The sequence below is a fragment of the Motacilla alba genome, chromosome 2, assembly GCF_015832195.1.
Source record: "Motacilla alba alba isolate MOTALB_02 chromosome 2, Motacilla_alba_V1.0_pri, whole genome shotgun sequence".
Lineage (NCBI taxonomy): Eukaryota > Metazoa > Chordata > Aves > Passeriformes > Motacillidae > Motacilla > Motacilla alba.
Genome location: NC_052017.1, coordinates 38671095 through 38688853, shown reverse-complemented (window position 1 = coordinate 38688853; position 17759 = coordinate 38671095). Strand labels below are relative to the sequence as shown.

Genomic DNA, 17759 nt, shown 5'->3' with positions numbered 1-17759 from the left:
TTGCGGTCCCCGTCCCTATCCCGGTCCAGCCGCTCCGCCTCCCCCCGCACGCGCCGCAGCGCCCCCGTGCGGGCCTTTCGCGCCCTGTTACCACCCTCGGTGACGTCACACGCGGCCTCCCCTTCTGGCTTCTCGGATTGGCCGGTGCTCCGCGCAGCCCTCCCGCCTCCAGCGCGCGATTGGCGGGCCGGCCCGTGATTGGCGGGCACAAGGCGCGGGGGGAGAAGAGGCCCGGGCCGGCTACGCGGGGAGAAGCGACCGCGGCGCGGACGCCGAGCGGGGCCGGCGCGGTTATTTATTGTCTACGCGCGGTGTCCCGGCGGCGGCGCTTCGGGGGTTGTGTGGGGAGAGGAGGGGGAGGAGGCGACGGCGGGGGAGCGGCACCGGGCGCCGGGACGCAGGGTGGAAAGAGGAGGGGAAGAAGGAGGGGGCCGGGCCAGCCCCGGGTGTGCGTGTGTGCGGGGGGCGCGGGATCTGCGCGGGAGCGCGCGCGCGAGGGGCGGGAAGGGAGGGAGTGAACGAGGGAGGGAGGGGAGGAGGGAGGGAGGGGGAGATTTTTTTATTATTAATCTGTTTTCCGGGCCTTTGTGGCTGCGGGGGGGGGACGGCCCGGGGGTGAGGAGGAGGGCGGGAGGCAGCAGCGCTACGGCGGCGATAGCGGTGGCTGTTGTTGCCGCCGCTGCCGCCGCGAGGCGAAGGGACCGGCCCGTCGTCCCTTTAAACTAGCGAGAGCCGCAGGCCCGGCCGGGCCCTCCCTCCTTCCCTCTCGCTGCCTCCCCGCCGGCGGAAGGGGCGCTTTGTGCGGGCCCCTCGGCCGCCCTTCCTCGGTGCCGGGGCTCCGGTGAGGGCGGGAGAGGCCCCAGGCGCGGTGTCGGTGCCGGCCCTCCCGGCCGCCTCCGAGCGCCCTCGCCTCGGCTGAGGAGAGACGGGCAGAAAATGGCAAAGTCTGGAGGAGGAGGTGGAGGAGGCGGCGGCGGCGGCAGCGGGGGACTGACTTGGGTGGTAAGTTGTGGGGCTGCATCTTGTTGTTCGTGGGTTTCGCTACTCGTGTTTTGTTATTATTACTGTTATTTCTGTTTGCGTCCCTTGCGTGTGTGGAAAGAGCGCGGGTTGGCTTTGAAAGGAGGGAAGAAGCTGAGGGAAGGAGCTGAGGGCTGGCGTGGAAAGCGAAGCGCTGTAGAGCCGCCGCTCGGTGGAGGGCTCCGGGATAGGAGGAGGAAGACTGGGCTTGGAATTGATGTTACAGGAGGGGAGATTTTATCCCTGTGGTGGGCTTCTCGGGGTGCTGGGAGCCGTATGGAAAAGGTCACTCTGTGAGCAAACAGGTGGGAAGCTCCCGGGGGTAGCGGGTGGGTCATCGGGGCTGTCTTGAAGTCGCTGTCCTCCAAAGCGAGATTAGGGTCTGTCTGTTGTCCCGCCAGAGTTGTGGGTATTGCCTCTTGTTCCTAGAGCAGGCTAGCAGAAGGTCTTTGTGTTGATCCCATTTTCTTTTCCGACTGGGTGTGAAGACAATACCTGAAGTTCCCAAGTTTCAGAGACAGGAAGCAGGAGCTGTGTGCTTGCTGTTCCATCTTGGCATTCAACTTCATCATCCTCCAGAAGTTGTAACTCTGTAGCAGACTCAAGAAGGGGGTGTTTTACTGCCTTTCCTGGATTGGTCGGAAGTATTAAGATTCGAGAGGGTGCTGGTGATAGCTGACTTCAGAATTGGTGAATCCTTTGAAGCCTCCTTACAGTCCTTTGAGAGTGCTGGCTCCCAGTGCTGAGGTGCTCCCCTTGTCAGTAGTAAGAGCGGATGCTCTCAGGTTTTGGTGAGACCTGAGAGGAAGGAGGAGCAAAGGTGACCTGAAGGGGTCTGGTTCAGCCAATCAGTAACTCCCCTGCCTTTCTCTTGCTCAGCATAGAGGGGTGGCTTCTTTAATGTTTAAGCAGAAGACACTAGATCTTGATGGACAGGTATCTTTAGTCAGACACATGTGCTTTACAGAGGTAACTTTTAACGAGCCTTGTTAAACAGAATAACAGCAAACTTGTTCTTGTGTCCTTCTACGTCTTGGAGCTGTTGAAAATGAAGTGTTATTGGAGTGAACAAATCCTGTGTGTTCTGATGGTGGACTATTTCCATGGATCTAATTACTGCATTTTATGTTGGTAATTCTCTTCAATTTTAAGAAGCTGGCAGCATGGAAAGGTATATTAAAAAAATGTGCAAGTTTCTGGGTGTGCCACTTGAAATCATACAGTTTACCCATAGGAACATGTCTTAAGTTGAGAAGCTATTCTCCTTTCTTTTCACAATCTTCATCAGCTGTGGTCTTTGGATGGCTTTTCAGAATTAAGATTTTACCATCTAGGTTCGACCAAGTAATTGTTTTACAGCTCATACAGAAAACTGCAGAATGAAGTGTGAAAATTACTGAATGGGCATTTTTATTGAAACATGTTCTTAAATGTAATGGGGTTGAAATTATGGTGAGTCAACAGTTTCCTGCAACTGGAAGTGATCAAACTTTTCATTCTCTAAAAGCAGTAAAAGTTAAAAGTGTTTCTGTCAACTCAAGAGTAGTTGTAGGGAAATAATTGGATTTTGGTTGAAACTGTGTTCATTTATTTTTTCAGAAAACAGTGGGACATTCTTTCTTTCTCTCATGTGCATTTTAAATGGTGAAGGTAGGATTTCTTAGCCAGCTCCTAAAACCAGACCTGTTCCATGTCAGCTGTAGAACACTGGCATGCAAAAGAACAATATTGTCGTAGCACTGAATTGAATGGGGCCATGGCCTGTGTTCCAGGCTGAAAAAAACATTGGTTTAGGTGGTGGTTCATTTGTAGGTGATCATATGCTGTCCTTGAGGAGGGTGAGAGGGACAGAGTAAGGGACAGAATAGTTTCAGCTGTCTGGCTTTAATCTGCTTGCCATATATCTGCTGGATATGCAGCCACTTGCAGTTCAGTTGTAGGTTGTTTTGAAACCACCTTGATTTTTTTAGAATTCTTGCTAGTGTGTTGAAACCACTAGGATGCTTCTCTGTCTGAGTAATGTATTCTCTGTAGTTTGTGGTTTCTTAATAAGACCACGAGTTAAACAATTGAAGGGTAACAGAAGAAAGTCTGGCCCTAAAGATGAGGAATCATTTAAAGCTCGGTGGGATGTTAATTTGTGTTTCAAACTAGCAGATCCTGTGTACAAAACCCAGTTGGTCACACTTTAGTAAAGAGTTGCATGTGCAACTTCGGCTTTGGGTGTGATTCAAAGAGCATGCTTGTAGGTAGGAAAGAATTACACGCAGTTGTGAAAAAGGAAAGGTACTTCCTATAATAGAGAATTTACCCTAGAATGAATTTCATAATGAGACGTTGTACAAGCATCAGGTGATACCTATTTTTACTTTTAAAAGAAAGAAGAATTAAAAACAAACAGCTTGTCATCTGTGTTTTCAGCTGTAACAGCACTTAAAGAAATATAACTAGTTAGGCACAATTACCAATGATGGGAACGCATGAGAGTACAAAAACTGAGCATGTGTATTGGGAAAATAATCTAGCATTATTTAACTGGAGACAAACTAAGATAACCTCTGATTTATAAAACGTACTTGCTTGGTTTTTTAATAGGTTTTTTTTTTTCCCTTGGTCTGGTTGATGATTTTCTGAAATCAGCTTGCAGCTCTGCACTCTGATAGTTGGTAGAAAGTGGAGTTTTGACAGAGTGATATAAATTACTTTTGGTGGGTGATCTCCAAGTGTCACTCACAAAAGTCCTATGTTGGATTAAAGGTTAACTAACTCTTAATAACTTAACTCTTAAAAGTTAACAAAATGTGGATTCATATCTAGGAGAGTTTTCATTGATGAAGCGTAACGGCATTCTCTGATGCTAGAAAAACTTACTGTGAACAAAAGAAATAATTCTTCAGACTCTGTGTGTGTTTAGGAACTACAGGAAATGAATAGTAATGGTGCAGTAATAGTACTTAATTAGTTTTTATAAATATGCCTTTTATAGCGAAGGTGAAGTAAGTAACACGTTGAAGTGCATTGGTTCTGATACAATGGTAATGCCCACAAAACTGAGTGTTTCAAACAAGCAACATTTAATCACTTAATTCTGTCAGTGTTTTCAAGACTTTTTCCTTGACCACAAGAGCTATATGAGCCTGATAAATGGAAGCTGAGAGTGCTGATAATAATTTAGGACTTTGAACGCTACTTCCACTTTCCTGTCCTTGGTGAAAGGGACAGGTTTTGAGTCTAGGAAATGCTAGCTTAAAGTGAATATATACTGACTGTTTGTGTGACTTCTCTTTTAAAAAGTATCATTAATATCTGCTCTTTAGATAATGTTTATTATTAGTAGGTGGAAATATTGCATATTTTTGGGTTATACTTGTTTGAATAAATACAGTAGCTGTATATTGGTAAGTGAAAAGAACCAGCCTTTCAAATAACCTAAATTCTGATATAAGCATCTTTCAGAAGATTCAGATTTTACCTTAAAAATAAGGTAATTTTCACTTAATACTGTCATTTTTTAAAATATGAGGACTGAATGTAATTGATAAGATAGTAGGATCAGTACATTACTTTTTAAAAAGCACCAATAAATAAAGCCCACCCTAGTCCTATTAAAGGGACCTTGTCTTTCTTCTATTGTTTCATTTGAAATCAAATAATTTTAACTTAATAAAGGGATGACTTTCAGTTTGATTTGGCTTTTAATATGTTCTAAGAGGATTAAAGCAAGTGTTCCTCTTGAATAATGTCCGATAACTTCTAGTGATATGCCATAATTCACTGGTTATGGCTTCTGCACTGGGTGGTTTATAACTTTATGGGTAGGTTTTTTGCATCTGAAATCTGAACTGGATCTCTGCTGCCTCGAGGATCTGCCCATCACTGCTACACCAAGCTCTGACCGTTCCTCTGATTTGGGAGCAGGAGCTTTTGGACAGGAGCAATGCAGGAGCTCCCTTCTTCTGCCCATATAGTGCTTGGAGGGAGAGTGCTAGGCTGAGGCAGCGTACCCAGGAGCTGCAGTGTGTTACTGCTCTGTCTCGGGTCTGTTTCTCTAAGCCATCAGGGTTCTGCCTGCCTCAAGTACAGTCAGTTGGCAGATATGGTCAGCAATATGAACAAATCCTGATGAAATCTTCTGGTTTTAGAAATAGGCATACTGTCTGAGAGGGTAAATGGTCCTTTATCCTTTTTATTGCTTTTCATTACTATGCTGTTCATTTCAAAGGAGGAGTAGGTGGCTGAACTTCCTAATCCTGAGTCCTTTAGACCTCTTTAGTTGCCTCTCTAGGTCCAGGATAGAGCTCAGAATTAGCTTTCTGTTCTCTTAATTTCTTTATCTGGATCAGGCCTTCTGTTTCTCCGCTGGCTGCAGCTGGGCTAGGACGCAGTTGTCACATATGTAACACTTGTTACACGTGCTGCTAGTTTGTCTTATCTTTCCTCTGCTACGCTGTGGTGTCTGAAGAGCAGACGGGGCGTGGGGGAAAAGTCTTGTGTTGTTGCCAAGCCTTGTTTCAGTGCTCTTCTCTTGCTTTATGTGAGTGCCTGTCTTTTGCTATTATGATGACCAGAAAACTGGGAGGTTTCTCATCCTGTGTGTCCTTACCCCCGCTTCACCTCCTTTTCTCACAGTTATACAATGAAAGGAAGGTCAGACCTGAAATACTTGCCCCAATGTATTGATAATAATATTTACTTTTGCTGAACCGAATGTGTTTTGTAGGCTTTGAGCTATATAGTTATATCCAACAGTTGAGGGGAAGCAGCATTCCCTCCTGGTCCTGTAGTATTTCTGATTCTGCTGCCCTTAAGGAAGCAGTGCTGTAAAGAGATGTCATAACTTCCCTGGGTATTCCAGCACCAGAGGGAAATATTTGTGGCTCACTTGGGTGAGTCAGACACAATTCTGAAGAGGGATTCCTCAGGTGTTTTGGTTTGCCTGCCAAAAAAAAAAGTGGTTGCTTCTTATCCTCTACCCTCCACACCACCATTCATTAAATACTTTCGTTGTCCGGTCTTCTCCCTGTCAGAGTGCTGAATAATGCAGGATCAAAGTGGTAGAGGTGATATCAGGTGGAGGCTTGGTACTGGAGCAGGATCGAGGCCACGTCTTTGCCCGCAGCTGAGCCAGTCCCACAGCTCAGGATGTGCATCTGCACGCCCTGTATTCCGAGCTGGGAGGAAACTTGTTCTGCCGTAGGTGAAAGAGTGATGGATGCATAGGAGTGGGGAGCTAAATTGTAACCAAGTCTAGGAAGGGATGTATATCTCAGGGTTTGGGGAGGAATTCATTTTAGAAGGTTTGTGGGCAAGTACTTTAGGTGTTCAGGGAGGAAAGGTGTACATTTGAGCACATGCCCTCTGTTAATGTTCGACCTGTGAGATTTGTATGTGTGTGTACATTTAACTTCTAAGATGCCTGTGGCTGTATTGTGCTGGTAAGTAAGGAATTACTTTATTTGGACAGATAAAGTAACCTTTCCAAATAAAAGAACAGAGAAGTATTCTAAGATAGTAATTTTTTCAGACCTAAGCTGTCTGATTAAATTTATTATTTCATTTGCATTGACTTTATTTTTCCAGAAGTAGGTTTTTACCTTGCATCTAAACTGTCTTGTGTGTCTATGTGCAAAGGCAGTCTGTAAATGCATGTTTATGTGTCAATTAATGAAAAGCAGCACATGTGATTCATAGCTGATGGATGGGAGTGATTCCATCCCTGTGAGTTTTACATATATATATATATATATATATATATATACAGAAAGCTTAAGAATGAAAACTGTTACAGAAAACCTTATTCTCCTCATTTGAAACAGTAAATTTCTTGCAAGCCACCCACAGGGAGAATATTATTCTGCAGTAAATAGGTGCTTTGTGAATGTTTTCAAAAGCAGATTGAGAAAAAAAATACATAATTCTATGTGTGTATAAGTGTGTGAAGACGTCTCTTTTGAAAATTGCATGCTTGGAAACATAGTGTCTTCTCAAGTACTTGCACTGGAACACAAGTACTTTGGAAGAACGTATTTTAAGGCTAGTATTCCAGATGTAAAGTAAATTCTAAATCAAGGCATATAAAATGTTGTTTCATAACTTTGAAAATAAATACTAAAATTTGAACTGTGTTTTAAGTTCTAGCGATAAAAACAAGGTGTCAAGATCAAACACCAAATATTTATTTGTGTTGCAAATACAGAAGAAAACTGTTTCTCGTAAGTGAAGTGACAAACCAGCTCTTAGTAATTTTTATTCAAAAGTATTTTCTAGCTGTATTCTTCAGGTATTTCAGTTATGAGTACTCAAATTTGTTGTGAAAAGCAGGAAAATATTCCTCCCCTCCTTGACAAGTAATCATCAGATCTGCTATTTATAAAATTTCGGTGTGATTGCAAATGCTCTTACTCTTATGAACTAAGTCCTTTTAAGTTGTGTTTTGAAGTGAGTTGTTAACTTATTCTATGATATCAGCTCATCTAGTTTCATTTAATAAAGCTATTTTAATATCCTGTCTGTGTCTCAATGCAATTCCAATTTACATAGAAATACAGTTTGCCACTGAAAGTAAGCTACTACTTCTATTTTTTTGATTTTGTGAAAGTGATAAATCTGTGTATTTGTTACACTATGCACATCTAGCAATTTTAGTGGTTTTTGTCAGCTGAGTAAGCAAAAAGGGTGTTAGCCAGGTTAGTGTAAAATCTGCTTGAGCTAGAACATGTTTGAAAGGTTCAGACCTGAACATCAGATCTATATTTTCCTTTGGACATAATTAAAAAAGCTACCTTAAAGAGGAAAAAAAAGGGAAATATGCAAAAAAGGATTTAAATGCTTAATCTACTTTTTTTTTTTTGCTTGATTTGTGAAGTAGAATTACAGTTGAGAGATTAAACAGTCCTCCTCTCATGGATACCACGTCTTGACTTTTTTTGCTCTTTTTTTACTAAATTAGTGGGCCTAGTTGGTCTTGAGTTTCCTGTTCCTTCTTCAGACATTGGAAACTTACAAGAAGAGCAAATGTATTAAAAACTGAGCAACTGTCTACCTTAGTGAGGTGCCAAGAACTCACACCATCTTTCTCAATCTCTGAAGGAATCTTTAAGGAGAGAGCAAGAAATAATATTATCTTGTCATGACAAAATACAGGAGCCTTAAGATAACACTGAGAAGTTATTTTCCTATAAATCAAAAGAAACTGAGATAAAGTAGAAGAAAAAAAAATTTTTAAAGCGCTCTTTACAACCAGATAACTTGATATATAATATTTCCATAAGAACATTTAGAATTCTGGGGTCGTTCCCTAAGCAGAGCATCTTTACTTATGAGAAATGGACAGTGTGAGCTTCAGTGGAGATATTTCCAGCTGTGTAATCCATGGTAGCTCTGGGCTGTTTTTAGGGATGATAGTGTAGTAGTAGTGTGTGAGCATTTCAGTCCTGTGCTTATTCCCCAGTTGTGTGCCATGATATGAAGGTACAAAAATGGCAGGGTGTCTGGGGAAAAATAATTTTGTCTCAGTCCAGCTGATAGAGTTCTGCTGCCTGAAGTCATTCTGTTACTCCATGCATCAGCACTGAGCTTTTTTGTTGGCTGAGGTAGTGTTTTTTGTCATACTCTGTTTAGTGATCCTAACGTAGTGTTTGCCACCACTGTTGAGTTACAGCATCATCATGAAAACTTTGAGGTGTCTTGTCACAATCTTGGAGTAAAAGGGAAGCAAATTTCTTGGAGGAGAGCAGTTGCAAGAAGTGAGGCAGTTATTCTTTTTTGGTATTAAGTAGATCCGGAAGAGGGCTTTCCTTAAAATCTCAAATAGGAGACTGTACAAGCATGTGAGAAATTGGCTGGGGGCAGACGAAGAAGGTCCTTACTGGTTTGATGGTGGAGACAGAGACAGATGGTCCAGATGCTTGAGAGAAAACAAACCTACAGTTGCATCATGTTAACCTGCTCTTCCTGATATTAGTTAAGTCTTTCAGAATATGCCATGCAGACCTTCTTCTTTGCCAGCTGAGTGATAAACATGCATGTCAGGTAACAGAAAGATGATGAAAATGCAAAACAACTTAAAAATTAGTCTCAAAATGTATTTGAAGTTATTTTATGAGTCTTTTATATGGTACCTTTTATGGAGAGGTTGATTCTTTTGCCTGCCAAGACACAATTCTTAAATTGCAAATTAAAGCGTAGAGTTTTGATGATCTTCGAGATTGTCAGCACTTTTAATGAACAATCCTGAAAGACTTTTCCTAATGACTTCTGTAGGAATGTTGTTGTGGGAGGATGAGTGGCTGAGGAAGAGAGGGGAGTTTGGAACAGCATTAAGGGTTTATTGACTCATTGATGCATCTGTTTTCCTCCTTCTGAATTGCTGTCAATGTCTGGAAAACCAACCCTCTGTTCCTTTCTCATGGTATTTACTACAGGAGTGAGACTAGAATTTGTAGTATATTTATGAGGCTTATAAAATGTTTCAAGGCTTGTAAAGTCTCCAGAGGAGGAGTAGATGTTGTGTAGTAGGAGCTGAGCAATTGAACTCAAGCAACTTTTTTTAAGGAACACTGGATTCATATTTATTTTAATGTAGCAGAAAAAAAAATAGATTTTTAAACTAGAGAATACCAGAAAATGTGGCTGTGTTACCAATAGGTGCTTTTAATTATAAAAAAGTAGTTTTTAGTGTGGATCAAATGTCGTATGGGGTATGAATGTTCAGTGTTTGGGACAGTTTTTTTAAAAGGAAAAAAGCTCAATAAGTTTGATTTATGTGGTGCCTTGTGTTTAGTAAATATGTTGCTATTGCTTTTCTGTGGAAGGTTCCAGGGAGGAGACTTCTAATAGTTTCTACTGATGATATTGCATTCCTTTTTAGGGCACCATGTGTATTAAAAGTATGAAAAACCCATGTATTACAGTCAAGGTGTTTTAATATTTCAGTGCAAGGTAGACAGGCAAATAACATAATGGTATGTTATTATAAACAAATTCTAATACACTGATAACTGTTACATTTGTGAGAGTTTAAGAATTTGTTTCTCTTGTTTAGTAGAGGATTGCTTCCCACTGAAGAGTGCAGTTGGATGAGTAACCTCTGAATGATATTTGGGCTCTCCTCTGTTACTGATGTAGTGTGAGTGGTACCTAATCAGAACCTAACCAGAAAATCTGGGTCTGGGGTGCTCTGCAGAATGAAATCTTCATGTATGCCACTTAGCATGAGCTCAAAAACTACCCTGTTGGGTTTGTTCTCTTCAGGTGCTGCCTTGCAGCATGAACGTCTTGAATGTTGCCTTAGTCCTGCCCAAAGTTTTTTCTGAAGTTTGTTTGTTAATAACGATGATAGGTCAGCTGGGAAAAAATGCCTTGCAGTATGGTATGGCTTCAAGCTGGCCATAGAACCCCAGAGCATCTGAAAGAAAATATCACAGTGCTGGTGTGATACTTGACATACAGCCTGTGTGGGTTTCAAAGACTTTGTTTTTTAGAAACAAAAATCTGTCAGGTTGTGGCAAGTAATCCTTGCAAGTGGGAAATGGAATGTGCTGGGAGTCTGGGATACTTTCACAGTGCTCACACTAGTGATGCAGTAAAGCCTTAGGAAAAGGTCAAGGACGTGGGAAACACTGAGTTATAAAGAGGTGCAGCTGGATACTGATAACCCGAAGTTCAGATGTCAGAACCTCAAACTTTTTGATTTCTTGGCTAGTGGAGGGCTTGTGTGTGAGCTGGGTGGTGAAAGAGTGGACCAAACAGGTTTGGGCATTCTATCATCAAATGGCTTCAGCCAGTGGTTCCAAAGACCACTGTTACCAGAATCTGTAAGAAAACAGTCATAAGGTGTCTTAAAGTGTGACATTAATAAATTCCTTTTTGTGTTAGAGTGTTTTTTACCATGTTTGTCTCTGAATTTTAGCTGGAAGTAAGAGATTCTTAGAAGATTAATTTGTTACCAGATCATCCATGATGTGCTTTTTGTTACCGTGTGAGCAGTAAAAAATTTAGTATTGGAATAGAACTTGTCAGTGGGTAGACAACTAAAAATTTATGACCAACAGGAAAATTTATCAATACAATTGAATTTATATGTCATCATTCAAGGGCAGATGTTAGACACCTGCTTTTAAAGAACATAGTAAGGATCCAGATCTGAATGCATTGCTGGTTGTGTACAAGCCTGTGCCAAATAAAGCATGACAATTGCTGTACTAACGTAATATGACTGAAGTGAATTCATATTTAAAACAATAAGTGTAATTTTCTGGTCAGAAGTAATTACAGTGAACATACATATTTGCACAAAGGTGTTATTCTTCAAAAAGAATAGAGAGAGCAAATCCCTAAATTTTTATTTAAGTCTGGCGTGGCTCTACATTGTGTATTAATAATCCTCAAATAATAACGATGCTCCTTTTATGGTGTTTAGGTATTTACTAGGAAGATGAAGCTTGTAATTCCAAGAGTGTCATTCCATCGTGCAGCTAAGCAATCTAGCAATACCTGTTGAAAAGTGTGGGTTTGGTTTTTTTTTTAACCATATCGTCCTAGCTGTATGTTTCTGCTTTTTTCCGTGCACCACTAACTTGTCTGATTCTCTAGCAAGCTTGTTCAGAAAAGTGAGCTAGTGGACAACTGGTTGCTTCTGGATGATGAAGAGTGGGGAAAAGCTCTGTTTGCTCCCTGAACCAGATCGTTGGGAGGTGGATTTGATTCCACTGTAAGGAACTGAGGAGGGAGTGAAGAAAGAAGGAATTTTGCCCTTTTGGCAGCAATTAATAGTTTTGGTTTTCTCTGAAAGGGAAATCTGACCATTCTGAAGCTTTTCCATAACTGGATCATCATCACTAGACTCTACGTAATGTGATGCTTTCAGAGTTCAGAGTGAAGTGTCAGAATCAGGGGATTAAAAAAAATAGGAATTTAAAATGAACAGATGGATTAGTTTCACTGGTGAGACTAGTTCTGGGTGAATTTTCTGGAAATTATCAGCTTTGGGAAGGATGTGATGGGAGAGATTTAGTTCGTGTCACTGATGGTATGCGACAGTCTATGGAAGTTTGCTGTGGTAAAAGGGAACTGTTACTTTTGTGTGTTTTCATCTTGGCAGGAGAGCCCAACCATTTGTTAAACACAGCAGGAGAGTGGTTTATTTTGAAACTCCCTCCAGTTTTGTTTGCATGGTGGGAGGTATTCTCAGCCAGAGTTTTCTTTGGGAAGATTGCAAAATGTTTAGGTAAAATTGTATTCCTTGTCAGTTTTTCTAGGGCAAGAAGAGGCCATTATGATCCAATATAGCACGCTATAGTCAAGAGCATGTTATCTATAGAATTCCCTAGTAATTATCATAAGGTACCTATACACTTCTTTTTTTTTTCATAGATATAGCATATCTCCCTCAGAAGAGGTTGTTTTGTTTTGAACTGTAATCTGTGGATTTCATTACTTAATTAACCTCCCAAGGTTTTACAGCTTAATTACACTCAAAATTTACTGTCTTGTCCCACTAAATGTGCTTATCCTATGCTTTATTTAAGGAAATGTAGGACACATGGCATGTACTTTTCTAAATTGTTATGTCCCAGGGCTGCATTTGCCTATTGAGGAGAATGTATCAGGAGTATTCATTATGTGGAGTAGTTTTATGAGTTTAAGGCAGAAAAGACAAAGCCAAAGGGAAGGAAACATCTTGTTCACCTACATATTCTCTTCTAGGCTCATTTATGCTTGTCTGCCAATGTAGGAAATGAGCCTTTTTCTTGCCACCTAATAGGGGTAAGAAGGAATGGACAGGCAAAAGAAAAATGGTTTGTTAGTGTTGTCCATGGAGATATTTTGCAGTGGAGAGACTATGACAGTGACCAATACAAAATTAGGTTTCTGTAAGTGGGGAGAGACATTAATAATAACATTCTTCGGGTTATTCAAGTTTCTATGGTGTGGAATTAATCTACTTAAGTAAGAGTAAAGCTTTCACTTAAAGTAAGGAGTCAAAGCAAGGATGTATATTCCAACTATGGCAAGACTGAACTGATGATGAAACCTGCCTTCTTTGTTATAGCTTTACATATTATTGCGCCTTTAGATAGGAATAGCTTTTCTCTGGTGCTGCCAAACACTCTAGATCAAGTGTGTATTGAGATTTAACTGTATTAAGTATAGCTGTTTGCAGCTTAAGTAACCAAACTCAGCAGGGTGGCTCAAAAACGCCAAAAGAAAAGATGGCATGACCCAGTAATCCCTAACTTAATATGGATGTAATGCATGCCTTTTTATGCACAGAAATGTCAGTGGGTGAGAACACAGCATGAAAAAAAAAAAAAGACAAAATGTGAAGAAAGAAGATGCCAAAGCAGGATATGTGAGTTCATGGGCTGAAGGTGGACAGTAAAAGCCTGGTTGCCAAACTGTCGTCTGTCAGCAGCTGCTTGAGTTCTGGCTGTGGGCATCACCAAAGGATGCAGCTTTTACACAGTACTAGATAAATTCATGGCAAAAACACCTTCAAAAGGGAAGCTCTGCAGACATTTCAGTCATCCTGGGGAAAGCAGTTGCCATTATAAGACCTGGTTGTGACAGCACGCACGATGGTGGTGATGTGGTAACCTGTGCAGCAATTGCTGTCATCTGAGAATTGGGGTTTTTCTATCCAGTTATCACTATGCTATGTTTAAGAGCATGTAGGAAGCTGGCACCATCATAGGTCACTGTATAAAGTTTGACTGCATGTCTTTGAAAGAGGATGAACAGTGCAATACATTGTAGCTTTCCAAACTACTTCAGCATGGTCGTCTAGCTGGCTTACCCATATGTGTGTATTTGTCATCAGTCTGGGGTTAGAAACTCAACAAAATTAGTAAGAATTTGTAAAGTCTTGAATGTCAGAAGAGCGTTGGGAAAGTCATACACTGTGTCTAAAAAAAAAAAAAAAAAAAATAATAAAAAAAAATTGGCAACATTAAAATTGCAAAGCAGACCTTGAACATTGGGTAACCTGTAAACAAACAAGCGAAAAGCAGTCTTACTGTGAAGCAGAAGACTTAAGCCCTTTGTGACACTTGGTTAATTCTCTTTAGGGGTTTTCTCATGAAACAACAGCTGATGCTGTTTTGAGAAGTGTTATTGAAGCTTTAACAATATGAAGATCTTTTGACCAGGACAAAATACAAAAGGCATTCTTGAGACAGTTCCAAAATATACAGCAGAGATTGTCATTTAAACAGCACTGTGGTTAAGTGCTTGCCCAGTTTAAAACAAAAAAAAAAAAAACAAAAGCGGGGGAGGACTTTCCTGTTGCATTTATTTGTATTTTAAGTAGTAGAAATTTGGATGTTGAAAACACTTAAATTTTATTTTGGTTTTTTATCAAGGAACACAAAATGTGAAGACTCTGGAGGATATTTGTGTCCATAGATCTCTATCCTGTGTTTGGTGATGAAGATTTTCTCTTTTTTGGAATGAGTTCTAAGCATCACTTGAACTCTAAAAATGTCCATTTGAGTTGGAGATAAAGATATTCAGAATTGGTTTTCTGGGTACATCACAGCCCAAAATGCTTGGCCTGGGAAACTGCAGTTCTGTGGACTTCTGATCTTTGCATACCTGCATAATTACATTCATTTGCAGAGTTGAATACTTTTGGGCTTTTGCTTTTATGCTTGTGTTTCAATAGCGTGTTAAATAAGTTCTGAATGTTTATAACATGAGGGTTTTTTGCATGCAGAATATGTATGATTCTTGAAGTATTGTATGAATAAAATCATAAATAATTAATAACATCTATCCTTCTCTATGACAATGAAATGAACACTTAAGTTTGGCATACTTTGTGATGTCTTTATAAAAACTATAGCATTAAAGTTCATTGAAGTTCTTTAAGACTACTTTTTTCCTTTTTTTTAAAAAAAATCATTGAGCAGAGAGAAAAAATGCTGTGCTTGATCCTTTGTGTATTTTTTTCCCTTCTTAAATCATACATTGTTGTGTTCCAATGAGTGTGTTATAAACAATAATGGACACAGGTGTCCTAGGGACTACAGTAGCAGAAGATCCTTACTAGTGCTGTCCTACAACACACCTCAAGTGTCCCCAGGAAGGGACACTTCTGCAGGGCTAGTTTTTTTTCGGGCAGTAGAGTTTCTTTAGCTGTGACCTCCCTTGTCTGTTAACATGACAACATTTTGAAAATATGATCTCAACAGAAGATAAAGTTTAGATACTCTGCATTTATTACTGATAAATTTGAAAGTATAAACTCCTCTAAGTTGTTGGTAAAACTTTCACTGGAAAGCAGAAACGCATTTCCTAGCATTGCATTAGAGGAGATAGCTTGTGGAAATCCCTTCCCAGTATTCTATTCTGTAATAATTTTTCCCAATCTAGAGCTACTCGGTCACAATCAAATTGACTTTTGCTAATCTTCTGACTTGTACTCTACTTATCCCATAGCTATTTTGCTATCGGAGGTAGGAAAATCATAGCCTAAATTTTTAGGCTAAGGTTTAAGTTCTCACTTTGTGTTAATATGTTTGCTGAGTTGTGATACATGGTTATATCCCAGTCCTCACACACTGGATGAGTAGAAGCATTTTGGAGAACTGGCTCAGAACAGTCCTGAGAATATAGTACAGATATACATGTCAGCTGGAGAACTATCATGTGGTAACTGCCTATCACAAACTTCCCTGACTGTAAAAACTTCTTATGGCCTAAGAATTGGGAGCAAATGGAACAGTTCTGTTTGAACAAGATTTTAATGGTCTTTGCACCTGGAATTCTTTTGCATTCTGTATCAATTGCATCTCCTCTCTTACATTTTTTCCAACACTTATTTAATCTGAGAAGTATTATATAATTTTCCTGCTAATCACTGGTCCTTTCAGAACAAGTGAACGTAGTAAAACAGTGTTAACAGGCCTGTGGGACCAGTAAGTGAGCTAAGGGTAATTCCTATGAGATATGATGTCAAAGATGGTAATAAAATAAAAAATATTTACATACATGTACAGTGAAACTCGTTGGAAGCCTAGACATCATTCACAGAACTACTTCAATGAAAAAAAATTATGTTGCAACTATTGGCAGTGCTTCTGTAGTAACAAGTCTTATTCCTCCTCTTCTATGTATCAGTTTAATGCATCTGTTTGCAGAGTTCTGCTCCTTTTCTGCTTGCTTAGTTGATCCACAGATAATATTTTTAGGGTGATGGTGGCAGGGTTATCCCAGTTTACAACCAAATAACTGTGAAGGCTAAATTACTTGGATACCAAAGTCCTCTGATCACCCATGTGATTTTGCGGCTTCCCTGTTTGGCAGAAAATGAGATAGACTCCAGAAGAATAGTCACGAGAGCTAGTGTTGTGGTTCCAACTCTGCTGCGTGTAATCCTGGTGCCAGATTGTGAGGTTCCCTGTGTCCTTTCCCCTTTTCCTCTGGATGCTGTCAGATACAGGAGTAGGAAATAGAGAATTTTGTTCTCATTTGGCATACTCAGGTTTACTTGTGGCCAAATAATTGGTTGTTGTCATCACTGGGGCACACAATGTGCCTCTCTCAAAGTTCTGGAAGTGTGCTTCCTAGAATTTCCATAAATAAACTAGAAAAATGTGATCTCTAAATCTGGAGGAGAAAGGTAATTTCCCATGTTATGAATAGAAATAAATGCTTTATTCTTGTGCCGGCTGGGCTGGATGGGGGGAGGTGTAGAGGCATCAAAGCCTGCGTACTAGAAGCTGGAGAAGATAAATGAGATTACTATGTGGAGAATGTTTGCTGTAGGTTGGTGTTTGGCCTTTTTGATTCTGCTGAAGTTGGTGGTGTGAGTTCAGTATCCTTTGCTCCTTTTTCCTAAGGATTTATATGCTTTCTTGCCCTTTGCTTTCAGTGCTATCTGAGGCTGCCACAAAAGCTAGATTGAAGGAGAAGTGATTGCACTTCCTTTTGGCCACAAAATTTGCAGGATGTCTGGTTAATTGAAGGTTGGAGTTTAGCCTGTATTTACTTTATATAGACACATACTAGAAACATCTAAATTGAGAGGGAGAAAATTTGCCTGAGTGGCAAGTAGGTTTTGCCCTCATTATTTGTCTTGTGATGGTTTCTACTGGTCATCTAATACCTGCTTTAGAGTTGATAAAGCCCCTCTGGGCTGGGGACAGAATTTCTTATATCTTCCTAAGCCAGGTAAATAAATCATGTGAGTTAAAGTTACATTTACTGGCATTTTTAAGATAATTCAGATAATTCCAATTTATAGATAGGAATACTGTAAAACATCATTACTAGTCTCTTTGTATTTATGCTTTTACTGTCTCAGAAGAGGGCTAGTCTTTATTTGGTTGTTCTGAGATTAACCTTTTTTTATGTGGTTTTCATTCAATGGCAAGGAGTTATCTATCAAGATAAATTGCAGGAAGTGCATCAAATCTCTGTCTCACCTCCCTCCCTATCCCAAAGTGGGTTAGTTTAACATAAAACTGTTCTTCAAGGTATTTTTCATAAAATCCAGACAGATTAGGCTTGAATTCTGTTTAAATTCCAACATTAGCCTATGTGATTCTCTCTTCTTACAGTCCTTGGCTTGTTTAATAGAATCATAGAATGACCTGGGTTAGAAGGGACCTTAAAGATCATGGAGTTCCAACCCCCCTGCCATAGGCAGGGACACCTCCCACTAGACCAGGTTGTTCAAAGTTCCATCCAACCTGCCTTGAACACTCCCAGGGATGGAGCATCCACAACTTCTCTGG

General features: G+C 40.5%; 1 protein-coding gene across 4 annotated transcripts in view; it reads left to right on the top strand.

The window, feature by feature from the left end:
• The first annotated feature begins 565 nt into the window (after window positions 1-565).
• The window catches only part of TOP2B (DNA topoisomerase II beta), a 62112-nt gene continuing 44918 nt past the window's right edge, over window positions 566-17759 (top strand). For 3 of the 4 annotated variants that reach the window (XM_038128352.1, XM_038128354.1, XM_038128351.1), the window contains exon 1: window positions 566-1002. In XM_038128352.1, coding sequence (XP_037984280.1) covers window positions 937-1002 — 66 coding nt within the window. In that variant the 5' untranslated portion in view covers window positions 566-936. The remainder of the gene's footprint in view (window positions 1003-17759) is intronic. The other variant, XM_038128355.1, reaches the window with a different exon arrangement.